The sequence below is a fragment of the Strix uralensis genome, chromosome 1, assembly GCF_047716275.1.
Source record: "Strix uralensis isolate ZFMK-TIS-50842 chromosome 1, bStrUra1, whole genome shotgun sequence".
Taxonomy (NCBI): Eukaryota; Metazoa; Chordata; class Aves; order Strigiformes; family Strigidae; genus Strix; species Strix uralensis.
This window is the reverse complement of record NC_133972.1, coordinates 48,212,235-48,234,589: the sequence shown is the minus strand read 5'-3', so window position 1 is coordinate 48,234,589 and position 22,355 is coordinate 48,212,235. Positions and strand designations below refer to the sequence as shown.

The following is a 22,355-nucleotide window of genomic DNA, read 5'->3' as shown; positions in this document are numbered from 1 at the left end:
TTAGAGTGCGTGCTCTAATGGTACTTCCTTGATGAGAAATTTTGTTGAGAATCTCCGTATTTTATTACTGGTGAACTCAGAGACTCTTTTTAGATGGTAGAAATTCTCTAGGCCAGGTAATGCTTTTGGGACAAGGATTCAGTTTAGCTGCACAAAAGCCGTTGGAAGCAGAATGGAGATAACCAGTGCAGTGGGGCCACACAGACTGTTCTCTGTGCAGCACATGTATTTGGAGAGGCTTGGAAGTCAGAACAGAGGTGAACTGGTGGAGGTGGTCCAAGACAGGTGAGAGATCTAGCTCTCATATAGGCTCCTGTATTCAGTCACTTTTCTCCCTCTCCTCTTTATGGTGGGAGCAGTTATGACCCCAAGGAACAATAGTTTCTACCCTCAGCATCCCTCAGCACAGAACCTCTTTCTGTGTCCAGTGGAAAACATCTCAGTCAAGGGAAGCTTGCTTAGTGTTTTCAAAGCAAAGGAGGGAGTCATCAAAGAAATTTGCCTTTACGTCAAACAACTGTTGTTATTGAAAAAACAAAGTAAGTAAAAAAGAAAACTGTGTGCGGCCAAAAATACTGTATTATATTGAATTTGATTGTTTATGTGGAATGAAGGCTAGAAAGAAAGAGCCCTTGGCACTGGGCTGAACTAGCTGGAGGTTTTCTTGGGTGTGGGCTAGTTTTGTTTTCATTCATTGTTATTTAAGATAATGTCAAAATGTTAACAAGACCAGGACATGAGACTTGCTAGATGTGCTAAAGTATAGGTAACATTAGGTGTATGAAGAAATAAACATCTTAAATTGATAACCATTAAAATCTGTATATGTGTTCTGAAATCACAACAAAATATCTGTCTCTATTATAATTTAAAATAGCCTGTTTAAATGAATGTAAAATATATAATATGTGAAGTGTAAGAAGTTAATGGTAGAGATGAGGATGTGTTGATTTTCAGAGAAGTTGTATTGTCTTTGGTCACAGATACGTTTGGGTGGACGTACCCTCTTGTTAGAAATAGCATGAGTACTTTTTGACCATGCACAGTCATACATACATTTTTTAACAAATTAATACAAGAACAAATAGTTGTATGACCTCTACTCTCAGCATTTATGTAAGCTACTCTATTTATTGGCAGTAGTTGAGGTTTTTGGAGGTATGGGTCAAAGAAAGCAAGCTAATGAATTCCCAAAGCATATATTTAAAAGGTAACACCATATTGCTTACCCTCTTTTCTCTAAAATGTGCCAGACTCCAGCAGACAAAGGGAAACAAGTTTTAATCAAGCAGGGCCAATATTGTTATAACATCACTGAACGCCTTTTGCAACAGACAAGTTCTGGGGGGGAAATTCCACCACAGCTTGCAGCTTGCGATAGAGAAAGTATGTGCCCTTCAGTTAAGGTGACTTCCCTGGGCTGCATCTTAACCAGAAAAAAAGTATCTAAGAGAGGTTGAACTGTGCTCCATAGAGACAATGGAACAAAGTCATTCTGGGGAGTCTCTCCACTAGTTAAACTCTTCAAACCTGCAGAAGAACAATGACCTGTCAGACTTCTTTAAGCTGCTAAAAGTTTTGTTCCTCCTACCCTCAGTCTAGCTCCCTGTGGGCCAGATTTGCCCCTGCATTTTAGTCTGCTCTCTGACTAGGATGCCTCCATATGCTTTAGACACGCTTTGGGGAGACTTCAGGTCTTTACTTGAACTTCCTGCAGAAACCACCATCATTCCACTGGAGCTGGAGTACTCTCCTTCAAATTGTCCATGATTTTCCAGCACTTCCCACATTATTTCTGTTTGTCTCAATTGTACTTAGGGAAACACTGCACTGAATATTTACTGGGAACACTTTCCTTCATTTCTGGATGCATCTGTGTCTCACAACTGTTAAAGAAAACAAAGGCTTCAGTTCAAAAATCTATTTGTAAAACAAAAGTGTGTAGAGAGAGAAGCCTTAATAAAAACACCAGCAGGGATCTACCACCCAAGCAACCCAGAGGATGTCCATGTTTTGCCTACTTACCAGAATATTGGCAAACTACTGTCTCAGTGATGTGCAGAAGAGCAGGCTTTGCTTGTTCTAACAGAAGGGGAACCTCAGAAGGCCATTGTAGCTAGGACTGGGCTTCCTACTGTTGGTCATTAGACCCTGACATTCACAAATACCAAATTCCTTCTTCCCCTTCCTCTGAGCCATAATGAAGTCCTCAGCATGAATTGCAAACCACAGGTCCTGCTGCTTCCAGTAAACACTGAATATTTAACCAAATGCTATTTAAAAAATGGTATGGTAAAGAAATGCTGTTTCTCACAAATGACTTGAGAATTATAAACAAGGCTGTAGGAGAGACAGTTGCCTGTATCTCCAAGGTATTGGTACAAGTAAAAATCCTGTTTGCAACTGATGCTGATCACAGTCATTGTTTTAAAGCCCTTTGCCACAAACACATAGTTCTGTGAATGCAGGAAAAGATGCTCTAGTCTTTTATATTCTCCATTCCTGTAAAGCAATGGAGATATGCAGCATTTCTAGGAGCCTAATGAAGGGTTGAGGAGAGTTGATAGCTGTGGGCACAACCCAAGGTTATTAACCCCAGCCAAGCATTAAACCACAGGAAGTACCTTCCTCTGATGTTCTTATTGCTGATATAAGCTGAAAATTAAATAAGTCATGTATAGTAGGTGAAAGGATTTATTTTTCCACAAATGCTGTGTTTCATTTATATGATGTTTCAGGAGAGTTAATGCCTTTACTATACCTTAGCCAATCAGGCTGCATGTTTAATGTCTACTTCTTTCATAATATAACATATCCTGCTCCTTCCATTACAGAATACTTTTATAAATCATATAAATCATATCCAGAATTCTGCTTAATATGAATTGCTTAGAATAGAATACATAACGCTTTTTTCAGGCTTTTTTCTGAATGCAGGTCATTGCACAACTACAGAAACATGCTGGGACTTTGTGTGAGAAGTCTAGTGCTGTAGAATAAAAGACGAAGAATGGTTTGAGTCTGAAAATGGAAAATAATTAGTGTGATAAGGAAAAATTATTTTTCTGAAGACTGTCTCATAGATGTTCAGCACCATGAAAAATGTATCAAAAGTACTTATTTGGCAAGTCCAATATTATATCAGTCTAATTTTTCATTTCAAACACTGTTGATAGAAAAGGTAGTTCCCTTTCATTAGATGCCACCTATGTTAAGGAGCTGATTTGACTATCCCTATGTAGTCATTTGAGGTAGTTTACTTCATATTGCTCATTCCTAATATGAGCCCCAAGGAGAGGTTAAATGTTCTGATAATAAACGTTCAGCTGCTCTCAATATTTTAAAAGAACAAAATTATGGCATAGCCAAATGAGTTCCAGAAGGCAGTAAATGTACTGGCTTCATATCACCAGTAAACACATATTTGAAGTGAAAACTAGTTTTTTTAAAATCAGACAGAATGGACAAGGCAAATACCAGAACTACAACCCTGGACCTCAGGAGAGCAGCCTGCAGCCTTATCAGGGATCAGCTTGGAAAAACTCCATGGGAGATGATCCTGGAGAATTAGTGATTCTGCAGGATCACCTCCTTTAAGCTCAAGAACTGTCCATCCTGACATGCAGGAAATCCACAAAAGGTGGCAGGAGGCCTGCATGGATGAACAAGGAGCTCCTGATAAAATGCAACATGGAAAGGAACATAAAAGTGATAGAAGCAGAGTCAGTTGTCCTAGTGCAGGGGCTGGGTGGGGAATACAGAGACGGTGTCTGAGCATGCAGGGACAGAGTTAGGAAAGTAAAAGCCCACTAGGAGCTGAGCCTAGCAAGGGACTTAAAGAGCATCAAGGAGGCTTCTGTAAGTATATCAGCAGTAGAAGAAAGGCTAGGGAAAATATGGGTCTTCTGCTGAATGGAACATGGAAAAGACTTGAGTTACTCAGTGCCTCCTTCGCTTTGGTCTTTACTGGTAAAGTCTGCATACAGTAACCCGGGGCCTCTGCGACCAGAGAGAAAACCTGCAGCAATCAACATTTATCTTCAGTGGAGGAATATCAGATTAGGGGAACATTTAAACAAATTGACCAGACAAAAGTCCAAGGGACCTGATGCGATACACCTACAAGTGCTGAGGGAGCTGGCCAGCGTCAATGCGAGACCCCTCTCAATTATCTTTGAAAGGTCATTGTGACTGGGGGAAGCGTCTGAGGACTGGAAGAAAGCAAATAGCACACCTGTCTTCAGGATGGAGGATCCAGAGAACTACAGGCCGGTCAGCCTCATTTCAATCCCCAAGGAGGTAATGGAGGAAAGAAACCTGGAAGCCATTTGCAAATATCTGAAGGACAAGAAGGTGATTGGGAGTTGTCAGTGTGGATTTACAAAGAGGAAATCATGCTTGACCAACCTGATAGCATTCTGTGATGAGATAAATGAGGTTCATCTTGGTGGACAAGGGAAGAGCAGTCATTGTTTTTTATCTTGACTTTAGCAAGGTTTTTGGCACTGTTGAGTGAAGATAGGTAGACAGAGAGGTGGATTCAAAATTGACTGAACTGCCAGACTTAAACTGTTGTCATCAGCAGCATGAAGTCCAGCTGGAGATCCATCACTAATAGTGTACCCCAGGGGTCAATACTGGAGCCAATACTGTTTAACATCATTAATGACTTGGATAATGGGACAGAGTACACTTTCAGCAAGTTTGCAGATGACAAAAAAGTGGAAGGAGTGGTTGATATACCAGATGGTTGTACTGCCCTTCAGAGGGACCTCGACAGGCTGGAGAAGTGGGTTGGCAGAAATTTCGTGAAGTGTGACAAAGGGAAATGCAAAGTCCTGTACCACAGGAGGAATAACCCTATGCACCGGTACAGGCTCGGGGCCAGCCAGCTGGAAGGCAGTGTTCTAGCAAAAGATCTCAGAGTCCTGGTGGACAACGAGCCCACTGTGCATGCCCTTGCAGCAAAGAAATTTGACAGCTTCTTGGACTGTGTTAGGAATAGCGTTGCCAGTAGGTTGAGGGAGGTGACTCTTCCTCTCTACTCAGCACTGGTAAGACAGATCTGGAGTGCTGTGTACTGTCCTGGGCTGCCTGGGACAAGTGACACAGGGACATAGTGGACCAAGTCCAGCCAAGGGCCACAACGATGATTAAGGGCTTGGAGGATCTGATATAACAAGGAGAAGCTGAAAGTGATGGGACCGTTCAGTTGGGAGAAGAGCAGGCTCAGGTGGGATCTTATCAACATCTGATAGGAGGAGGTGAAGGAGACAGAACCAGGCTCTTCTCGGTGATATCCAGTAACAGGACAAGAGGCAAGAAGTTCAAATTGAAATACACAAAATCCCATTTAAACATACGAAAAAAATTTTTAATGTGAGGGTAGTCAAACACTGGAATGGTCTGCTCCTAGAGTTTGTGGAGTCTCCATTCTTGGAGATATACAAAACCCAAGTGGACAAGGCCCTGAGCATACTGCTCTGTTGACCCTGCTCTGAGCATGTGGTTGAAGTAGACAATCTCCAGAGGTGCCTTCTAACCTCAGCCGTTCTGTGAAAACTTTGAGTTGGGCCATGGTCATCCAGTTGCATCCAAGTTGACTCCCAGGTTTAGGTTATGATTATTTCAGGTCATTTCCACAAACAAACCTTTCCCCATTAGTGAAGGAAAGAAACAGTAGCCCAAATTATCATGGGGTCTTCTTACCTCAGTCTTTGCTCCTCAAAACATCTGAAAAGGAAGAACCAATTCTTAGAGAGGGTTTATACCTTTGATGCAACCGGAAATACCAGAGAAAAACACCACCTAGCAGGGAGGAAAAGATGTGGAGTAATCACATTGGAACCAAGTGTTTTCAGTGGAGCAGAACTCCTAAATGTGCGAAAAGGAAGGAGAGTTTTGTAGAAGGGGATTTAGGAAGTGACAGTGATGTTCCAAATACACTGGACTGTAAGAAGCTAGTGCCAGAATGAAAGATGGCTTTACTTACAAGGCTCTGTCTTTCTGTAAATCAGTAGTCAAAATACTGTGTTGAATTCTGGTCATCACATTTCGGAAGGGATTGAGACAGGTAGCAAAAATTATTAAGGGTTTCAAAAATATTCTTATACAAAAGATTAAAATTGTTTACCTCAAGGAATCTAATGTAAAGAGATATAATGATAGTGATAATTCCTACCCCTCTGGATTCCAGTGGACGTATTAGCACATAACTATCTAATGCTTTTCAGAGCATATCAAAGCACTTTCAAAGGAGATCCATATCATTACCCCAACTTTACTTGGGATGGGATATACAAGATAAGTTGCATGTAGCGTCACCCCAGAAATCAGTTGCAGAGATGGAATTAGAAACAGGTTTGCTGACTTCCGAAAAGCATGGTAACCACTCAGCCATCCTTCCTTGGGATAAAAACAAGGAAAAATAGGATGTAGTTCGACTGCAGGATCTTCTGTCTGTAAGAAAATAATATTCAGTGAAATTAAAAATGTCAAATTCAAAGTGAGCTGAAAGATTTGCTTGATACCTGATGTCCTTAGCCTTCAAAACTAACTCCAGTTAGATATCACTGATGCCAAGAGCTCAACAGGGTTCAAAATATGTGTATGGAAAATATTTGTATTCATTGTAGTAAATGTTGCAACCATTAAGATTCTTTTAAGGGACATGCACTTCCACGTGTCAGCATGTATGCCAGTTCATAACAGATTTAGGCAGGTTATTTTTCCAGTGGACATACCAGCACTTAACTATCACTTCAAGGCAGTTTGCACAGAGTGGGAGATTATTTTCAAGGTCAGAACAGCACAATGATACACACAATTGGTCAGGTGTAGCATGTCAGCGCCTACCCAGCTTCCAAATGAGGTGAAAGCACTAATTACAAGCCACAGCATGAGCTGTATGATGTGTCAAGGTTTTAGTCATTCTGAACCAGGGAAGGTAATGCCTAATCTAATCTAATCTAATAATATTTTATAAATACAAGCAAGTGTAAATGAAACACAGAGAACTGACAGAGAGATACATTTTGTTTTGTCTGCACATCTTTGGGTTTGTTGAAGTGCTTAATGAGAGCTTTATAAATATTTTACTAGGCAGCCAGTTAAACAATGACTGCTATACATTCTTATTGCAGTTGCACAATGTAGTAAAACAGCAAGGTGAGTTGTTCTGGATTTTTGGAGCTCTACTGCAATAGGAAATCAATCACACTCTAAGTGAAGTACAAAGATGTTTGTTCCTATTGTTCTTTGATGGGAAGGCACAGCCATTCCTTTGATGCCATCAGGGAGCTTTACCAGCCTGGTCTCAACATAGGCCTGGAAATCTCAAGATACCTGCATTTGTTGTTGGGCTTAGTGAGCAGAAGCAAGGTTTTAAAACATAGACACCCCATAAACCTCCCCCCTGCTTCAAACTCACCAGTCTCCTATTTCAGATAAATATGAGAAACAACTGTATGTGTCTTTCTTCATATCTAACTCTTCTTCTCCATTTGAACATGCGGTCTTTGTGTTTCAGCTTTACGTTTATGTGTTTGTCTTGTGGACACATACAGATCCCAGGATTACTGTACCCTTTACCAAAAGAAACCCTCTTTGCCTTAGGAAATCAGTTCTCTGTATTTTTTCTCTGCTTATATCTCATAATACTTTTAAGTATAAACATGGTTTTTAATAATTTCTTTCTCTATATAATTTCAGAGAAAAAATGATCTCTATACTCTTTCTTCCAATGTGTCCTTCGAAGTTAAGAGCATGCCATATAAAGTGCAACCAGCAAAGCTCCCCGAGGGAAGCGTAGCAGTAAGTAACTGAAAATGATATCTTTGTGTGAAGCACATGTATTTGGTCATTCTGATCACAGCTGTGAAAGTTTTTGTAGATGAAATTATTGAGATCAGTCTTTCCTGTGTTTCTAGTGTAAATTCTTGAAATAATACCTAAATGAAATACCTTTATTGCTTTCTGTGGAAGTTGATGATATATGATACTAATTCCATTTCTAAATAATTTCTTGCTGTGTTAATGTGCAGACTGCTTTATTGCAACCAGGATGGATTTTTCACCCAGAAGAAAACAACAAAACTGTGAAAGCAAGTGTCTAATTACCTTGTTTGGGGTTAAAAAAAACCTGGAGGAAATTTTTGTGTAAAATCCAAAACCTTGTTTCTGTCAGGTTTAGAGATCTCACTCTTCTCCCAGTCAGCATTTCTGTCACAAAAGCTTACAGATTATCTATGGCAACTTCTTTTTTATCTGTATTAAGCTTCTTTGATACCCTGATTTTCAGAAAGTTCTGCATGCCTCTCTAGGGTTTCCATCTCACAGCACATCAGGTGCAAGATATGAAATTACCTGGTAATCCCTACAGATGAGATAGATAGCAAAGTACTTGCTTTATTTGCAAAGCAAGATTTGTATGGCTCTTGATTATTATATGAAAAATTAATCTTGGAGGCGTAAATTTGATTTAATTGTTTGCTGGTGCCAAAGCATTGAGTTTGGGGAGCAATTTAAAGGAATTTGCTTCTTATGGTGTCTGATACCTCACTCTATTTTGTCATTACTGATAGAAATAAGTAAAATATAAGTGCAAAATTTGATTCTAATATAAGAGTAATCTGCGATTTGAAGGCTAATTGTTCTCATTTTTATAAAGGTTTATCATTTACAGTCCTTCTTTTAAAAGGTAAGCTCAGTACAAACTTTTCCAAGTTAAGTCATGGTGCAAATAAATCATATCAGTCTGTTGAGATGTAGTAGTAGGGAACGAAATAATTTTTGTATGGAAAACCAATATAATAATACACTTTACAGCTTACTTTGAATATATTTTAGAGGATACAGGCTATAAAGTTTTGTTTTGAACAAGCACAGATTGAATGGTTGATTGATACTTGCTCTGGGAAGACACGAGGTGAAATCTTGGTCCTGTATGTCCAGTGACTCCAACCTCTAACATCAGGAGACCCATGATTTCACCAGAGAGATTTGATTCTTAATGCAGTATTCATCCAGAAAGGTTCAAAGGCTCCAAGCTGACAGATACACTCAAGGTCTTTTTATTTTCTTGCAGCATGTGTTCCACACCAGAAACACATGTTGTGCAGAACTCTGTTGATAGTGGTGCCTTCATCTGGACTGAAGTGCTTTACCCCAGGTGATAGCCTGCTGTTCTCAACAAGTGTTAGATGATCTACCAAATGATCAGATAAGCATTTTATTCTCTTACTCCAGCCAGTATAATGGTTGTTATTTGCTGCAGATGATTTACAGCAAAATGCCTGTAATGGCAACTGTAAAATGTTGAAAAATGATAGCGCTTTTATGTCGTTTCATATCTAGACATGGTAGTGGATGCTTGCCAGCTCTACAGCTTGTTGTGTTATATGCACAAGCTCTTTTGATGTTCCACTTGCAAGAAGAAATATTTTCTTGAAGTTGGGCAATGCTTAATACTCTTGCTCCTTCTGAAAAAGATCACTGGTTGTGTTTTAAAGGTTTCCAAAGATTTATTTGAAAGTTTATGGTTTTCTTTCAGACAATGCAAGGATGAAAGTAGAATAAAGATTTTAATATTTTAAAATTAATTGTTGAAAGTACGTATCTAATAATCAGCTAACACTTTACAGTTTATATGGAGAAGATAATATATTCTAAAAGAACAGCGCATATGTTCTTCATTTAACTTACACAGTGCTGGGTTCCAATTATGCAGGCTGATAAGTACATTTAATTTTAATGGCATGAGTAACCCCATACACATCAGTAACCTACACAGTCATGCGGTCATATTTGCAGCACTGAGGTCTTTATTTCCATCATCATGGAATATAGATCTATATCTTGAACAGAGGGGTCATGATACATAGGTGTGTGAAAAATTATGTAAATGTGAGAAAATCTGAATCTTTTGTAGTAAAACATTAGAGTGAAAATGGCATGAAACATAAAATTAGCTTGGATTTTAGTGGAGCTTAAATTAAAGTCTACTGACATCAATAAAAATATTTCTGTTAATTTTGATAGGCTTGGAATTGCAACTATATATTGTACAACAGGTTGGATTTCCTTGCTAACAACTGTATCATTCAAGAGAAAGTTGTCATTTTTTCTTAGAGGTATTATTATGGTAAATACTACTGTCCTACTTGATTAATTTCATGTGCAAGGTGAAAGTACATTTTATTATAAAAAGTACAGAGTTAGAATAAGCAGTAATTTGTTCCATTTTAATTTACGATTCTTGAGCCAGGTTTTGAGTTTAATAAAATAAGATTGCTTTTCTTAAATGTTTGATAACATCTTCAGAGGGGGATGTCTTTAGCCTAAACTGCTTGACCAGTGTCCTACAGTGAGTAAAATTGATTTCAGACTAAGGCTTATAACTTTTTTTAGCTATTACACAGTGACAGTACTTTCATTTTAAATGTGCTTATATTCCTAATGAAATATATTGTCACAAACATTTGTAAAATGTAAACATAAATGTCAATATTAATTATGACTCCAAGCTCAAGGGAGCTATTACATTCTATTTTGAGCATTTTTTCAGAGCATACAAAAACATCATACTGCAAAGGATGGGAACATGTCAAAGCACTAAAGAGTTCCTGTTTCTCAGTCCCTGTAAGCAAAATGACTAACAATTAGAGGAAGGTCATCATGGGCAGTAAAAGTGGTAGCATTAGAAAATAATAAATTTAGCTACTATTTCTTAAAGTAGCACATTAAATTATGGATAAATTATTTTTATTTCTTAAATTGTGTCTTTTAAAGGACAAGAGGGGTAAACTGGCAGCTTACTACATATGCTTCTCTGAGTTGTGCTGCCTTCCAGTGGAATCAAAGACAATTTTGAAGCTACACTGAGTAGCACCCAAATCAGGAGAAAAGTCCAAACTGTACAAAAATCAGTGGCAAAAGCCCTAATATGTCTTTTATCTATTTACAATGTGCTTAACTGCGTCACGTTTAAAAAAAGAAAAATAAAAGCCTCCCTATGGAAATACTTTCATGAGCAACAAGTGGACTTTCATGGAACTACAACAGCGATTCTGAAGACTATCAGACAGCTTCTGTGCTAAGACCAGCTTGGATTTTATTTCCAATAGCAGACGAAGGCTCTGTCCATAGCTGTCTGGCTGGCAGATGGCATTCCTTGTCACCCCTTTGCATACAAGAGGTGTGAGACATTCAGCAGTGTGAAAGGCCAGAAGTCAGATGGGTCCTCTCAAGTCTATCAGGTGTGCTTTTCACCAGCCTGACAGAGAAGCAACCACTGTTTTCAGTGTTCAGTATAAGAAAGTCTTCTAGTCCCGAACGGAGAGGAAAGCCAACATACATCTGAAGTACAGTGCCAACATGCAACACTTGTGTAAAAATTCCACTTCTTCATATTGGCCACCTTAGATGAAAACAGATAAATCCCCCCAAAAAATGTTCCCTGGCTCTGATCCTGCAGTACTAAACCTACCACATGGAGAAGAACAGAAATCCAAGTTGAATAATGCAAACTTGTCTTAAATCAAAATCATATGTAAAACTGTTGTGGACAGCATGGGGTGGAGGAGGGACAGTCTTCTGTGGAAATGGTGAAACAAGGCAGGCAAAACTGAAGGGATGCTTTGTTTCTTTCTTCCCCTCCAGCTTCTGCCTCAGCTCTGTGGGTGTTCAGGACTTGCAGTGTCAAACTGCTCCCCAGGAATTGCATTAGCAGCCCTGCAAGTCTTTGTATAAAAAGCGGCAGCCCAGGGGTGTTATATTCTACTGGTAATGCACACAGGCAGGAGTGAGACTGACGACTACATATAATCTCCTGCTCAGGAAATACATCTCAAGCACTTAGCACAACCCTTCCCTTGCTTTCAAAAACCTAAGACAAAGAAGGATTCATGGGAAATGGGTGTGGGTGCGACAAGATGGTTTTAAGATTTTAGCAGGCAAATATTTCATTAGCCATTGGCCACACTCTTGCTGCAAGAGATGTGGCAGCTTTGTAGCAGGATTCTGCTTGATACAGGATAGACCTAATTTCTGCTCTGTTTTACTCATTGCTGATAATCTAAGGATTATAAACACGATGCTCTGCACTTCTATAAGATTACAGTTTCTTGTTTATATTTCAACATTTGTCAGGCTTCAGCTGAGCTACTGAAATTACACTGTAAACTGCACTCTACTGTCTGTAAAGGCAGAATGACAGAAGGAAGAAGGGAGAGAGGATTATGAACCCATGCAGTATAAGCAAGGCTGAACACTGCTACACCACTCATAATTGGTTACAGTTTTTCCTCAGGAAGACCCAGATGTCCTTCTCCGGATCCATGCTGATAGGTGCTCTATAGGTTTCACAAGAAGAGCTAGGTTGCCGTATTGTTTTCACAGCCTAAGAGGAGAGAAAACACAACATGCAAATGTAGCAAACATCTAGGAAGTGGTGCACAAATGTGGACACAGAATTGCTACATAGGTACTTGTAGTTGCATACACTACTCCTGGCTTTATCCAAAGCCTAATGAAATCCACCATCCCTAATGAAGTGGACTGTCTCCACTGATTTCAGCAGGATCTCAAACATGCTTTGAGGTCTGGATTGACCCCAGCTAATTTTGAACAGTGAACTGGAGTGCTGGAGTGCATTAGCTAAGAGTCTAGTTGCTGTGCTCCTGTGCAATCAGTAGGCAGCCCTATGAGCTATTCAGATCCTGGACAACACCAGGCAGCAGGTAAGTTCACCCCTGTCCCAGAGCACCTGTGGTTCTGAAGTAGTTGCCTTAGATTGGATGAAAGTGGACTTGGTGCCCATAGAGACAGATGTGGTTCAGTCAAATACTATCTTAAGGAATCTGTAAATAAAAAATCCTTCCTACAGAAGTACTTGCCCACTCTGATAATTTCCATATTCAGGATGTACAATTTCAGTAGACTGTCCCTCTATCAACCCATCCATAGCTGACCAGCAGCTTGCCAGAGTCTTTTTGTTCTGTTTTGCCAATGTACAGTCCAGCCCGGAGCAGTGATGCAGACTCCATTTCCTGTTGCATTTATCTCCCTCACATTGTCCCGCCTAGGAATTTGGCTCAAGCTATCAGTACCAGAAATAGCTAAATCAAATTTTTGCAAGCAAATGGGTCTTCCCTCAGGTTTTATCTTACTCTAAAATGGAGTCAGTCATTTTGTCAAACTTGAAAGGGCAGAAAGCACTGCTTGGGTTTACTTTTTGCTGTTGTTTTACAAATATTTGTTAAGATGATTTTGGTGAGTGGTCTATCACTTTACTGCTCCAGGTCCACAGCAACATGCTCAGATAAGTGATAGTGTTAGAATAGAAACTGTAGTGAAGCTCAGACTTACATAAGTAAGGTACTTACACTGTACGTTGATAGCATCAGATCCTTTTCAAATAATAATTAAAAAATTATAACTTCTTGCATGTAGTACCACAGAGTTTGCCAACAGAGGAAACGCACAGTGTGGATGAGTTGGGTTTTTTTAATCAATCTCAGTTTGTGCTGTCTTGGGGCCCGTTGAATATTTGTCAGCACTTCCCAACTCTTGTGCTATATGTGATCAGGTCTTCAAGGCTTGTCTCAGGGCAGCATGCACGAGGATCTTTAAGCAGTAGAAAGGAAATGATTTCTTCCTTGGACAGCTGAGCTCACTGCTTGCTACAGGCTTCGTGCAGCCCATCATGACTGCATCCCCTCTGATTTCCATGGCCACATAAGCCTTTTACTTGCATTCATCTTATTCCTTAACTGTCTTTTCTCTGGAAGGAATCTCTGCAGACAGTTCAGATGACCTTTTTCTCATTTTCTCTGCCCTTGCATTTTAATGCCAGATACAGTACCACTCTGAGACACAAGGAAAGCCATTCAAAAACATTTTGTCCGTACTAAACGAGCACTGCTGTTACTGACTCTAATGCTACAGAGAGCCTATGAAGTTTTGCAGTTGTTAAGAAGCAACTCAAAGAGGAGACTGGGGAAGGAATGCTATCCCCGCAGTGGCATAGTTGATCACTTGGTCACACTGTGGGTGGGATTTCATGGGTTTTTTTACTAATTCTGTTTGCCTTGAAATAATTTTTTCTTGCTTTAATTGACTAACATTGATTCTTTGTATATGCTATCTTTTTGAAGTCTTTTAGAGTAATAACTATTTACAGCTGCAGCAGAGAAGTATATTAGCTGAATGTGTTTTTAGATCAACGACGGTACGGCCAGCACTGCAAGCACTTAATCTTCAGGATGCCAATCAATGTTAAAGTGCTAACCCCAGAAGGACTGGGCAATGTCTCAGAATTTTTTGTGTAACCCTCAGCATAAGCTTTGGTAGAAGGCAAGCAGTATCCCACATGGAAAGTTTGTGCCTAATTTCAACTATGATCTGTGTCCCGTAACAGTGAGGGATGCTATAAAAAATATATGCATCAGTAGATCTCACTGGACTGCCATCTTTCTAAGCCCGTGCCAGAGTAGGGGACAACTGGCCACACAGATGAAGTAAGTGGAAAGGACTATTCCAAAGTATCTTTCAACTAATCATGACAGTAGCTGGGAGACAGATGTGCTCGTGCTTGCAGAATGAAAAGTCTAGGAAAGTATGCTGATCGTGAGAAAGAGTGAGAGAGGAAAGGGCTAGGTGTTGCAGAAAGGCTGAAATTTGCCATCTTCAAGGAGAAAGGTGAGAGGCACAAAAATGGAATTAATTTTGAACTGGACTACAGAGTTGTGTCCATCCTTCAAGCTTAGGATGTTGTTCCATGAATGAAGGAATTAGCATTGTGCTAAATTTCAGGTGCATCAACCAGCGAGTTAATAGCAAAAAAGCAAGTAGAAAGAGAAGTTGCAATGAGTGCAGATCGGGGACTGGGCAACAGCCAAGAAACTTATTAAGAAGAATAGATTTCCTAGATGAACCTAAAGCACTGAAAAGGAAGATCATTTGAGAGTTTTTGCAAAGCAAACTGATTTCATCTTGTCAAGAAGGAAATAACTTTCATCTGTCACATACTTACCCTCTTTAAGGGAGACTAGGAGTAAATGAGAGAGGTCCAACAGAAAACCCGAGAGAGAAATAAATTCCTAGGCTAACAAAGAGGAAACTTTGACAAAATAAACTAAAACTGAAGGGACATACTGTGGCTGAGCAGATAAGGAAAGGTCAAAATCATTCCATCCCACTTGGGAGCAGCAGGGAGAGAACAAATATTCAATGTGATTGACGAGGAGCCTTCCAAGTGGACTCTGAGAGCATAGAATAAATTTGGTACAAGGTATGGAAGGGAGAGTGAGGAGGAGGTTACTTATGTGGATGGCCCCAGAAGGAGAAATACGGAAGGGTTATTATTACTCTTTGTCAAGATGAAGGTCTAAAGAGTGAAGTTTGCCAAGTCAATTAAAACCTTTGATAACTCATGTTATACACACCTGCTGCTTTATAGAGCCTCAGACAATGAGAGTGTTTCATGCTTATTTCCCATTTATGTAATAGTCCATATGCTTGGCTTCTTTTAAGGAGTGTAACATATTGTTCATTAGGCTTTATCACAAGGACAATGCACTCTGCTTGAGTTTCATTTTTGGACTGCTTAGCTAAAACGCAAATAATAGGAAAAAAGTGTATACTGGTGTGTCAGCAAAAATTAAATAAGAATAATGTAGCTGGTATCTATTGTGGTTTGAATTAAGAGTTTGAGCTAAAGTCAACCATTGTTTCAGAGTGATTCAGTGTAAGTCGGTTATACTGGCCTAGGCTGTACCAGCATACATGTGAGTAGAACTTTGCTCCTTGAATTTTCTTGAAGCATCTGCACAGAAGGGTATTTTTTGCTTTTCTGTATTAAGTGAAAATGATTCATATGTCTGATATGACAAGACTTTTGTATATGTGAGAATCCCATTTCTAGTAATTATCATGAACAAGTGGAAAGGAACTTGCAGCAGATGAAGCCAACACGGAAGAATTCCAAGCAATGTATATTTCTATTCTGCAAAATGCTATTGAAGTGAATGCTTATAACCTCTGTATTCTACTGTCAGATTTGCTTTACTTGCTTAATTTTTGTTCGTCTAATGTATTCTTTTCATTTCAGATCAGAACATCTGTCATTTGGTCCACTCCAAATGTCTCCTTTGTAATCCCTTTATGGGTTATAATACTAGCAATACTTCTTGGACTACTGGTACTAGCTATGTTGACCCTAGCTTTATGGAAGGTATGTTGCATTGTTACTGTTACTGTTGCCTTAAAAAACCCTGAAAGATACTAACAGATCGGAAAAAGAGAGGCTGTAATTCTGTGATCTTTAACAGTTTGGAGCAAAAGCAACAATACACATGTGTCTTTTTTGTTTTGGCATTTCTGACATGCTAGTGTCACTGACCTTTATCCAGGGAACTTGTTTTCAAAGTCCTCCTTTATTATTAAAGTCTGGTTATAAATGGGCATACAGAGTTTGGCTCCGTTTCCCAAGACCTATGATCCTCTTTTTCAGGATGTTTAGGTTCAAAAAGAAGTGACTCTAACTTTGTTTTCTCTGAATACTTCAGGAATTTCCAGTTTTTGTCAGCATGTAACAACACTCCCAGCTTTGAGAATTAATTTTTAGAAGATTTCCTTTTATATTAGTATCTCATATCTTCTATTTTAAAAGTTTTCTAGTTCTGTGTTGGTTGTTACACTCCCTTCACAAGTTTTAAGACAAGTTACTGGAAACTGCAATATTACAGGGAGCTAACATAGCTTTTGGCGATCCTCTCAGTTCCCATTAAAAATAATTAAAATCATTTCTTAAGTTAGGATATGCCTCACCTGCCTTTAGCTGCCTAAAGGTTATGGGTTAGGTGTCCAGCTAACTTTTCAGATTCACCTAGTCAGTTAACAACAGAAAAAAACTATGTGTAAAACATGGGAGGATGAGAGGATTATCATTTAGTGATACTTTCCTTTGACCTCTTGTGAAGCCTCCATACCTTTCAACCTTTTGACCAAAAGGGTAACTTTGACGCAAAATTAGGTGAGAAGAATCTCATCTTTAGTGATCTTTAGTCTAGGTCACAACACTGTGCTGTGCACATTTCCCAACACATATTCCACCTCTGTTACTATTCGTCAATCTAAATATCTTTTATGAATGAGTGTCTTGCTGAACTGAAATTAGCAGTTTTCTCATTAGAATCAGTCAGTATCAGCATTCAGACCAACTTTACATCTTCTACAAAAACATCTTTCAGTAATTTGAATTTTTAAAGCTATACTTTGAAATTCAATGCCTTGCACCTAAAACTATAATTTTTCTTAGGGAAAGATTTGCACAGAAATAAACAAGGTTTTTCACAGTCTATCAGCCTGTGATAGATTGTATCCGACCTTTCAGGTTGACTGAGTGAAGAATCAAACTGCAGCTGAGTCTTCCTGTGGTTGTCTTACCATGACGCCTTTGTTTCTGTTGATTGTTTCCCACAGTGTGGCTTCTTTGACAGAGCTAGACCTCCTCAAGATGACATGGCTGACAGGGAACAACTGACAAATAACAAGACTACTGATGCATAGAGGAAGAGAGTGACAGTTAAAGTCAGAATCCTGCCTGAGACTAGAAACATGATGAGGATTAAATGAAAGATTCCTTCCACCAGTCTTCCTTTGTACCTGCAAGTGACATGGTGTTGTAATCTGATCTATGCAACGTTCTGAGAACATGCCACATGATGGCCATCCTTGCCAAAGAAAGCAGCTTTATCACTGCCTTACAAACATACTCAACCACTGAACAGAACGTTTATCCCATATTCCAGTCAGTCTACGTTTCAGCAGATGCTTTCGAACACATGTGGTATACTGAGATGCTTCCAGAACAAGCCCAAATCTCCCAAGGAGAGAACACCTGCATTACTGTATGGTCTAGAAAATGGACCAGGCCAAAACTTCTAAACGCTACTGTATCATACAGAATACCTTTGACACCTCCCTAAGAATAAGAACTTTTATGAAATTATGGCTCAGGGAGACAAGCAATATATCAGTACTGTGAAAGTACTTCTGAAAAACAAAGGTAGTCTATAAAGAACTTTATAGATGGGGCAGAATTATTTATTTTTCCACCTTTTCAGGATAAGTATCTGATATAAGCATCAACTTAGATTTTGAGAGAAGAAAGTAAAAAAATAGAAATCATGTACTTGCCTTGCATGTAAATAGAGAAGTAAACCCATTGTACACAACTGAATACATCTTTCTTGGCTACAAGGTATTTTGCAAAGCAGAAGATTCACGCAACGTTTCACAAGATGAAACGATAAACAAATAGATGTTCTATCTCTTTCAACTCAGAGCTGGCAGTATCACACCCAGATAACTAAATCCATGCACAGTATAGCACAGGGGATGAGTTACCCTCTCCTTGCATTTGCTGATGGCTGACAGAGGATACAGTCATTTGTGAAACACTGATTTAAATGATCACAGCCACACTAGTGATATTGAGAAGACTTGGAGGTTTTGGGCTAGGGAAAATTTTCTTTGCCATTGCCCTGTTACTTTGTTGAAATGGCCCCTTGGAAATGGAATGGCTACTGCCATTGTGTCTTCTGTTTAATTTGTGTCGTACACCCTAACACTGTTCACCTAAAGAAATCATTGCCTTTTTTTTTAATTTTACAATCTATAAGCTGGTGTCTTATTTAAAGTGTTGATTTCAGCAAAGTTTAGAGCTGAATATAATTATTTCTTAAGCAAAGTCTTTCAGGGAAGGTGGGCAGGATTTGTATTTGTGCAGAAAAATAGAATGCCAGCCAGCCAAGCATGAACAAAAAGAAGGAGAGATATTTTGAGGTAAAGAGTAAAAATATACATGTAGGATTTTTGTTTTTTCTGGGTTGAGGATTCTGAAGAAGAGAAGGCTTCATTCTTTCTCTTCTGTCAGAAAATGGTCCTTATCTCAGCAGGGGCTTTAAGCTCTGATCTGTGCAAATTTGTGCCTGAAAGCTTGAGTCTTCCAGTGCTGCCTGTGAGTGTGAAATTAGCTATATTGTATACTTCAGGAGGGATTTTTCATTCTCTGAAACAGACCACACTTTTCTTCTCCTGAGCTCCTTTTCTTTACAGTCCATCCCAGCTTTTTAATTGGGAAACAGCCTCATCCATTGTGTCACTTCTTGGCTCCCTTTAGATACCTGCCTTTCCTCTTCCTAAGACTACAGGACGGGACTAGCCATGAGACATTGTCACTTCTGTCAGTCTGACAGGAGATTTTACAGTTTTACCATTTCTTGCACAGACTGACCTGTGAAACAAGCAGGAACTAGGAAACTTGAGCAGGTGTGTTCCATCTTCATATCTAAGGCAAATTTGCAAGACCTGTATGGAGTCTTTAGCTTATCAGATGCAGTGTGCCCGTGAGACTTAATGAGAGGAGGAGAGACATGCCTCAGAAGATGGAGGTGCTTCTGAGGATGGAGAGGCCTGACCACTTCCCAGTCCCCAAGAAAACCATTAACAGTTCCCCCAAATGGGTTTGAGCTGACCTCTTGTAGATTAGAGAGATCAGCTGAAAAATACCACCACAAATCAAGCCTGTCCCATCTTTGCACACCTCTGTATCCCATACATTCCAGGCAAAACCATCCTCCCATGAAAAAGACTGAGCTTCGAGCTTTTGTAAATACAGAATTGTGTGTAGCAGCTTCTGAAATAAGATCAGCTAGCTCATTACAGTCACATCATCAGCACAACTCTGATGAAATAGCACCATAAGGAGATACTGAACATAGGACTTTTGTATGTGCAATAGTTTATATTACTTATATACCTGAAGCATGTTTACACTGGCATTTGTGGTTGTTTTTTAAACTTTTGAATATACTGATTAATGATTACAATAAAGAAAAAAAATAGGAAAAAACTAAAACAAACACAGTTCTGTTCAGTATTTGTTGCAATGTGTTTTCAATCCTGCATTGCTCTGAGGATAGGACTAGGTGACCTAATAAGTTCTTTGCAGTTGTAACATCTATGGTTCACTTTTGAGCAATTACTCTCCATTTTAATGATGGGCAAAACATGTTCAGATACTAAATTTAAACCAAAAAGAACCTCAGTGACTGCTGGGCCTGGCTGGAATCCATTGGCTGCAGCTGTGTAATGTCACTGGAAACCAAATTAGAGGCACATGATCTGACAAACAGTTACTTTGAGCAATACTTTGTTTTATATTTCTACATCCTTGTAGATTAAACTTCCCCCATGGAAATGTCTGGAGCCGCGTGCTGTCAAGGACTGTAGTCTTTGGTCCCAGCATTTGTGGATAGCTTTGGCTGCAAATTGCAAACAGCTTTGCAAAGAAGATTTCAGGGTTTCAGTGCTTGCCAAGAGTGTTTATCCCCTGGGGAGATTGCATCCTGGATGTGGACACTATCAGGCAGCTGACATAATCTTTCCCCCCAGTATATTAGTAATGTGCTGCACGATAACCTCTGCCACATCCCTACATGACTGAACTTTTGTTTCTGTGATGTCAGCCTTGTAATGAGTTACTAAATTCAGCTTTCTGTAAAAGTAATTCAGCCTTACACTTACTTCCAAATGTATGCGGTGAGCTCCTAATTGCTGAGTAGTCCAGAGAGCGGAAAAAAAAGGTTACTTTATAAATTAAAGCCTTTTAAAACTGTTTATTGCTATGACCACCACAGCGTCTAGTAAACAGAAAGACATTCATCTTTTATTTCACATGCAAGTTTCAGAAAGGCTGCCCAGTTATTTCACCCATGCAGCAGACACTAAGAGTATCAAGTGTCAAGCGACATTTTCTGTTTTATGAAAATTTCAGAATTTACATAACATGGACCAGTACATTTGAATATGTTGTCACTTACGGATTTAATCTTCAAAGGCATTTAGCAAATACAATTTTCAATTAACCAACAGGTTGTTAACAAGAATTTTTTCTTGTCACCATTCTGTAACTCATTTACAATTTTTTCTGTCTTCAACTTTTTTGCCCTGACAGCTTTTACACATTTCCTACATTAGACATCTCTTGAAAATAGCACTGATTTTCTCTACCTTATAGTTGTGATTTTTTCATCCATTAGCAAGAAGGATCTTCTGGTAGGCGTGGCATACTACCTAAAAAGCCTTTTGGGAACTAACAAAACACCTGGAGATATGCAGGGGAAAGAAAGTCCCAACTGGCTGTGGCCTACAGTATTCCACCACATTGTAGCAAACTTTTTTTAATGAAATACCATGTGACACGCTGTGTTTAGGAATTGTTTATGAGTGAGTGTTTTATTTCTGATTGTTGGCAAAGATCCATATTAAAATGTAGCGTGATGGCAGTGCCTCTTGACAATAAAAAGTCTTGAATTTAGCTTATGCAGGCGCCATGATGTGACACAGCAGGAATGCTTTTAATATTGAAAGACTGTTCTCATTTTGCCTATATGTTGTATTTGAGGGGCGCTTAACAATCCATGATGCTACCCTACTGTACACAGTGATTTTTAGAAAAGAAGAATGGAAGTAATTGTTCAACTCACTTTTCAGATGGTTTCGTTTGTTCTCATCATGTTGCTCTATTTAACTGATGCACCACATTTCATTTGCTTGTGCATTGTTCTTTGTTTCAGTAACAGTTTGTAAAGCAGACTTCAGCAACTCTTTCCAAAACTGGACTGTGTTAGGCAGTATTGCTTTTCCAGAAGCAAGCTCAGGATAACAGCAGCAGAGCAGAATTCAGGATGCTATGTGAAATGGTCGGTGCATTGCAGGGGCTAGTTTTCAGCAGTTTACCCAAATACATATTCAGAGTCATATCAACAAAACATCAACCTTAGATCCCCCATTTCTCCTGGCAAGGAGGGCCAGGGTGTGCCCTCTTTTATCATCACTGTAAAGACTAAATACCAAGCAATCCTCACATAAAAGCTGGGGACGGGAGGGCACATTTTCTACCTTCACAAGACAAATAAAAGGCAACCACATCAAGTGTATGGCAAAAGCACACACAACATCTGTCTTCTGATGCTCTCCTGGTCATGAAGGTTAACATTTTCCCAGCAGAAGCAATCTGCCCATTTATCACATTATACCAGCAGCACCAGAAAATAATGTGAAGTTGCAAAAATTTTCCATGAATCTCATATCCTTTTGTAAGATATATGAAAAACTCTTGGCTCTTCAAATAGCCTTACTGGGTTTTTTTGTTGTTTTTAATATTTTAATAGCATTTAGGAAAAGTTAGGTCAGCATACTAAAAGCTGGAAAAGAAAATAACATTTAAACTAACAGTGAGGTCTCACAGGAGACCCAGGCTTAGATCTGGATTTATCTTTTGCCATTTT

The 22,355-nt window shown here is 39.2% G+C and overlaps 1 protein-coding gene across 3 annotated transcripts in view; it reads left to right on the top strand.

The window, feature by feature from the left end:
* The window catches only part of ITGA8 (integrin subunit alpha 8), a 114,740-nt gene extending 94,815 nt beyond the window's left edge, over positions 1–19,925 (top strand). For 2 of the 3 annotated variants that reach the window (XM_074865064.1, XM_074865070.1), the window contains 3 exons: positions 7,711–7,812; positions 16,109–16,231; positions 17,482–19,925. In XM_074865064.1, coding sequence (XP_074721165.1) covers positions 7,711–7,812; positions 16,109–16,231; positions 17,482–17,568 — 312 coding nt within the window. In that variant the 3' untranslated portion in view covers positions 17,569–19,925. Of the gene's footprint in view, positions 1–7,710; positions 7,813–8,042; positions 8,271–16,108; positions 16,232–17,481 lie in introns of those variants that run through there. The other variant, XM_074865076.1, reaches the window with a different exon arrangement.
* Positions 19,926–22,355: the final 2,430 nt, after the last annotated feature.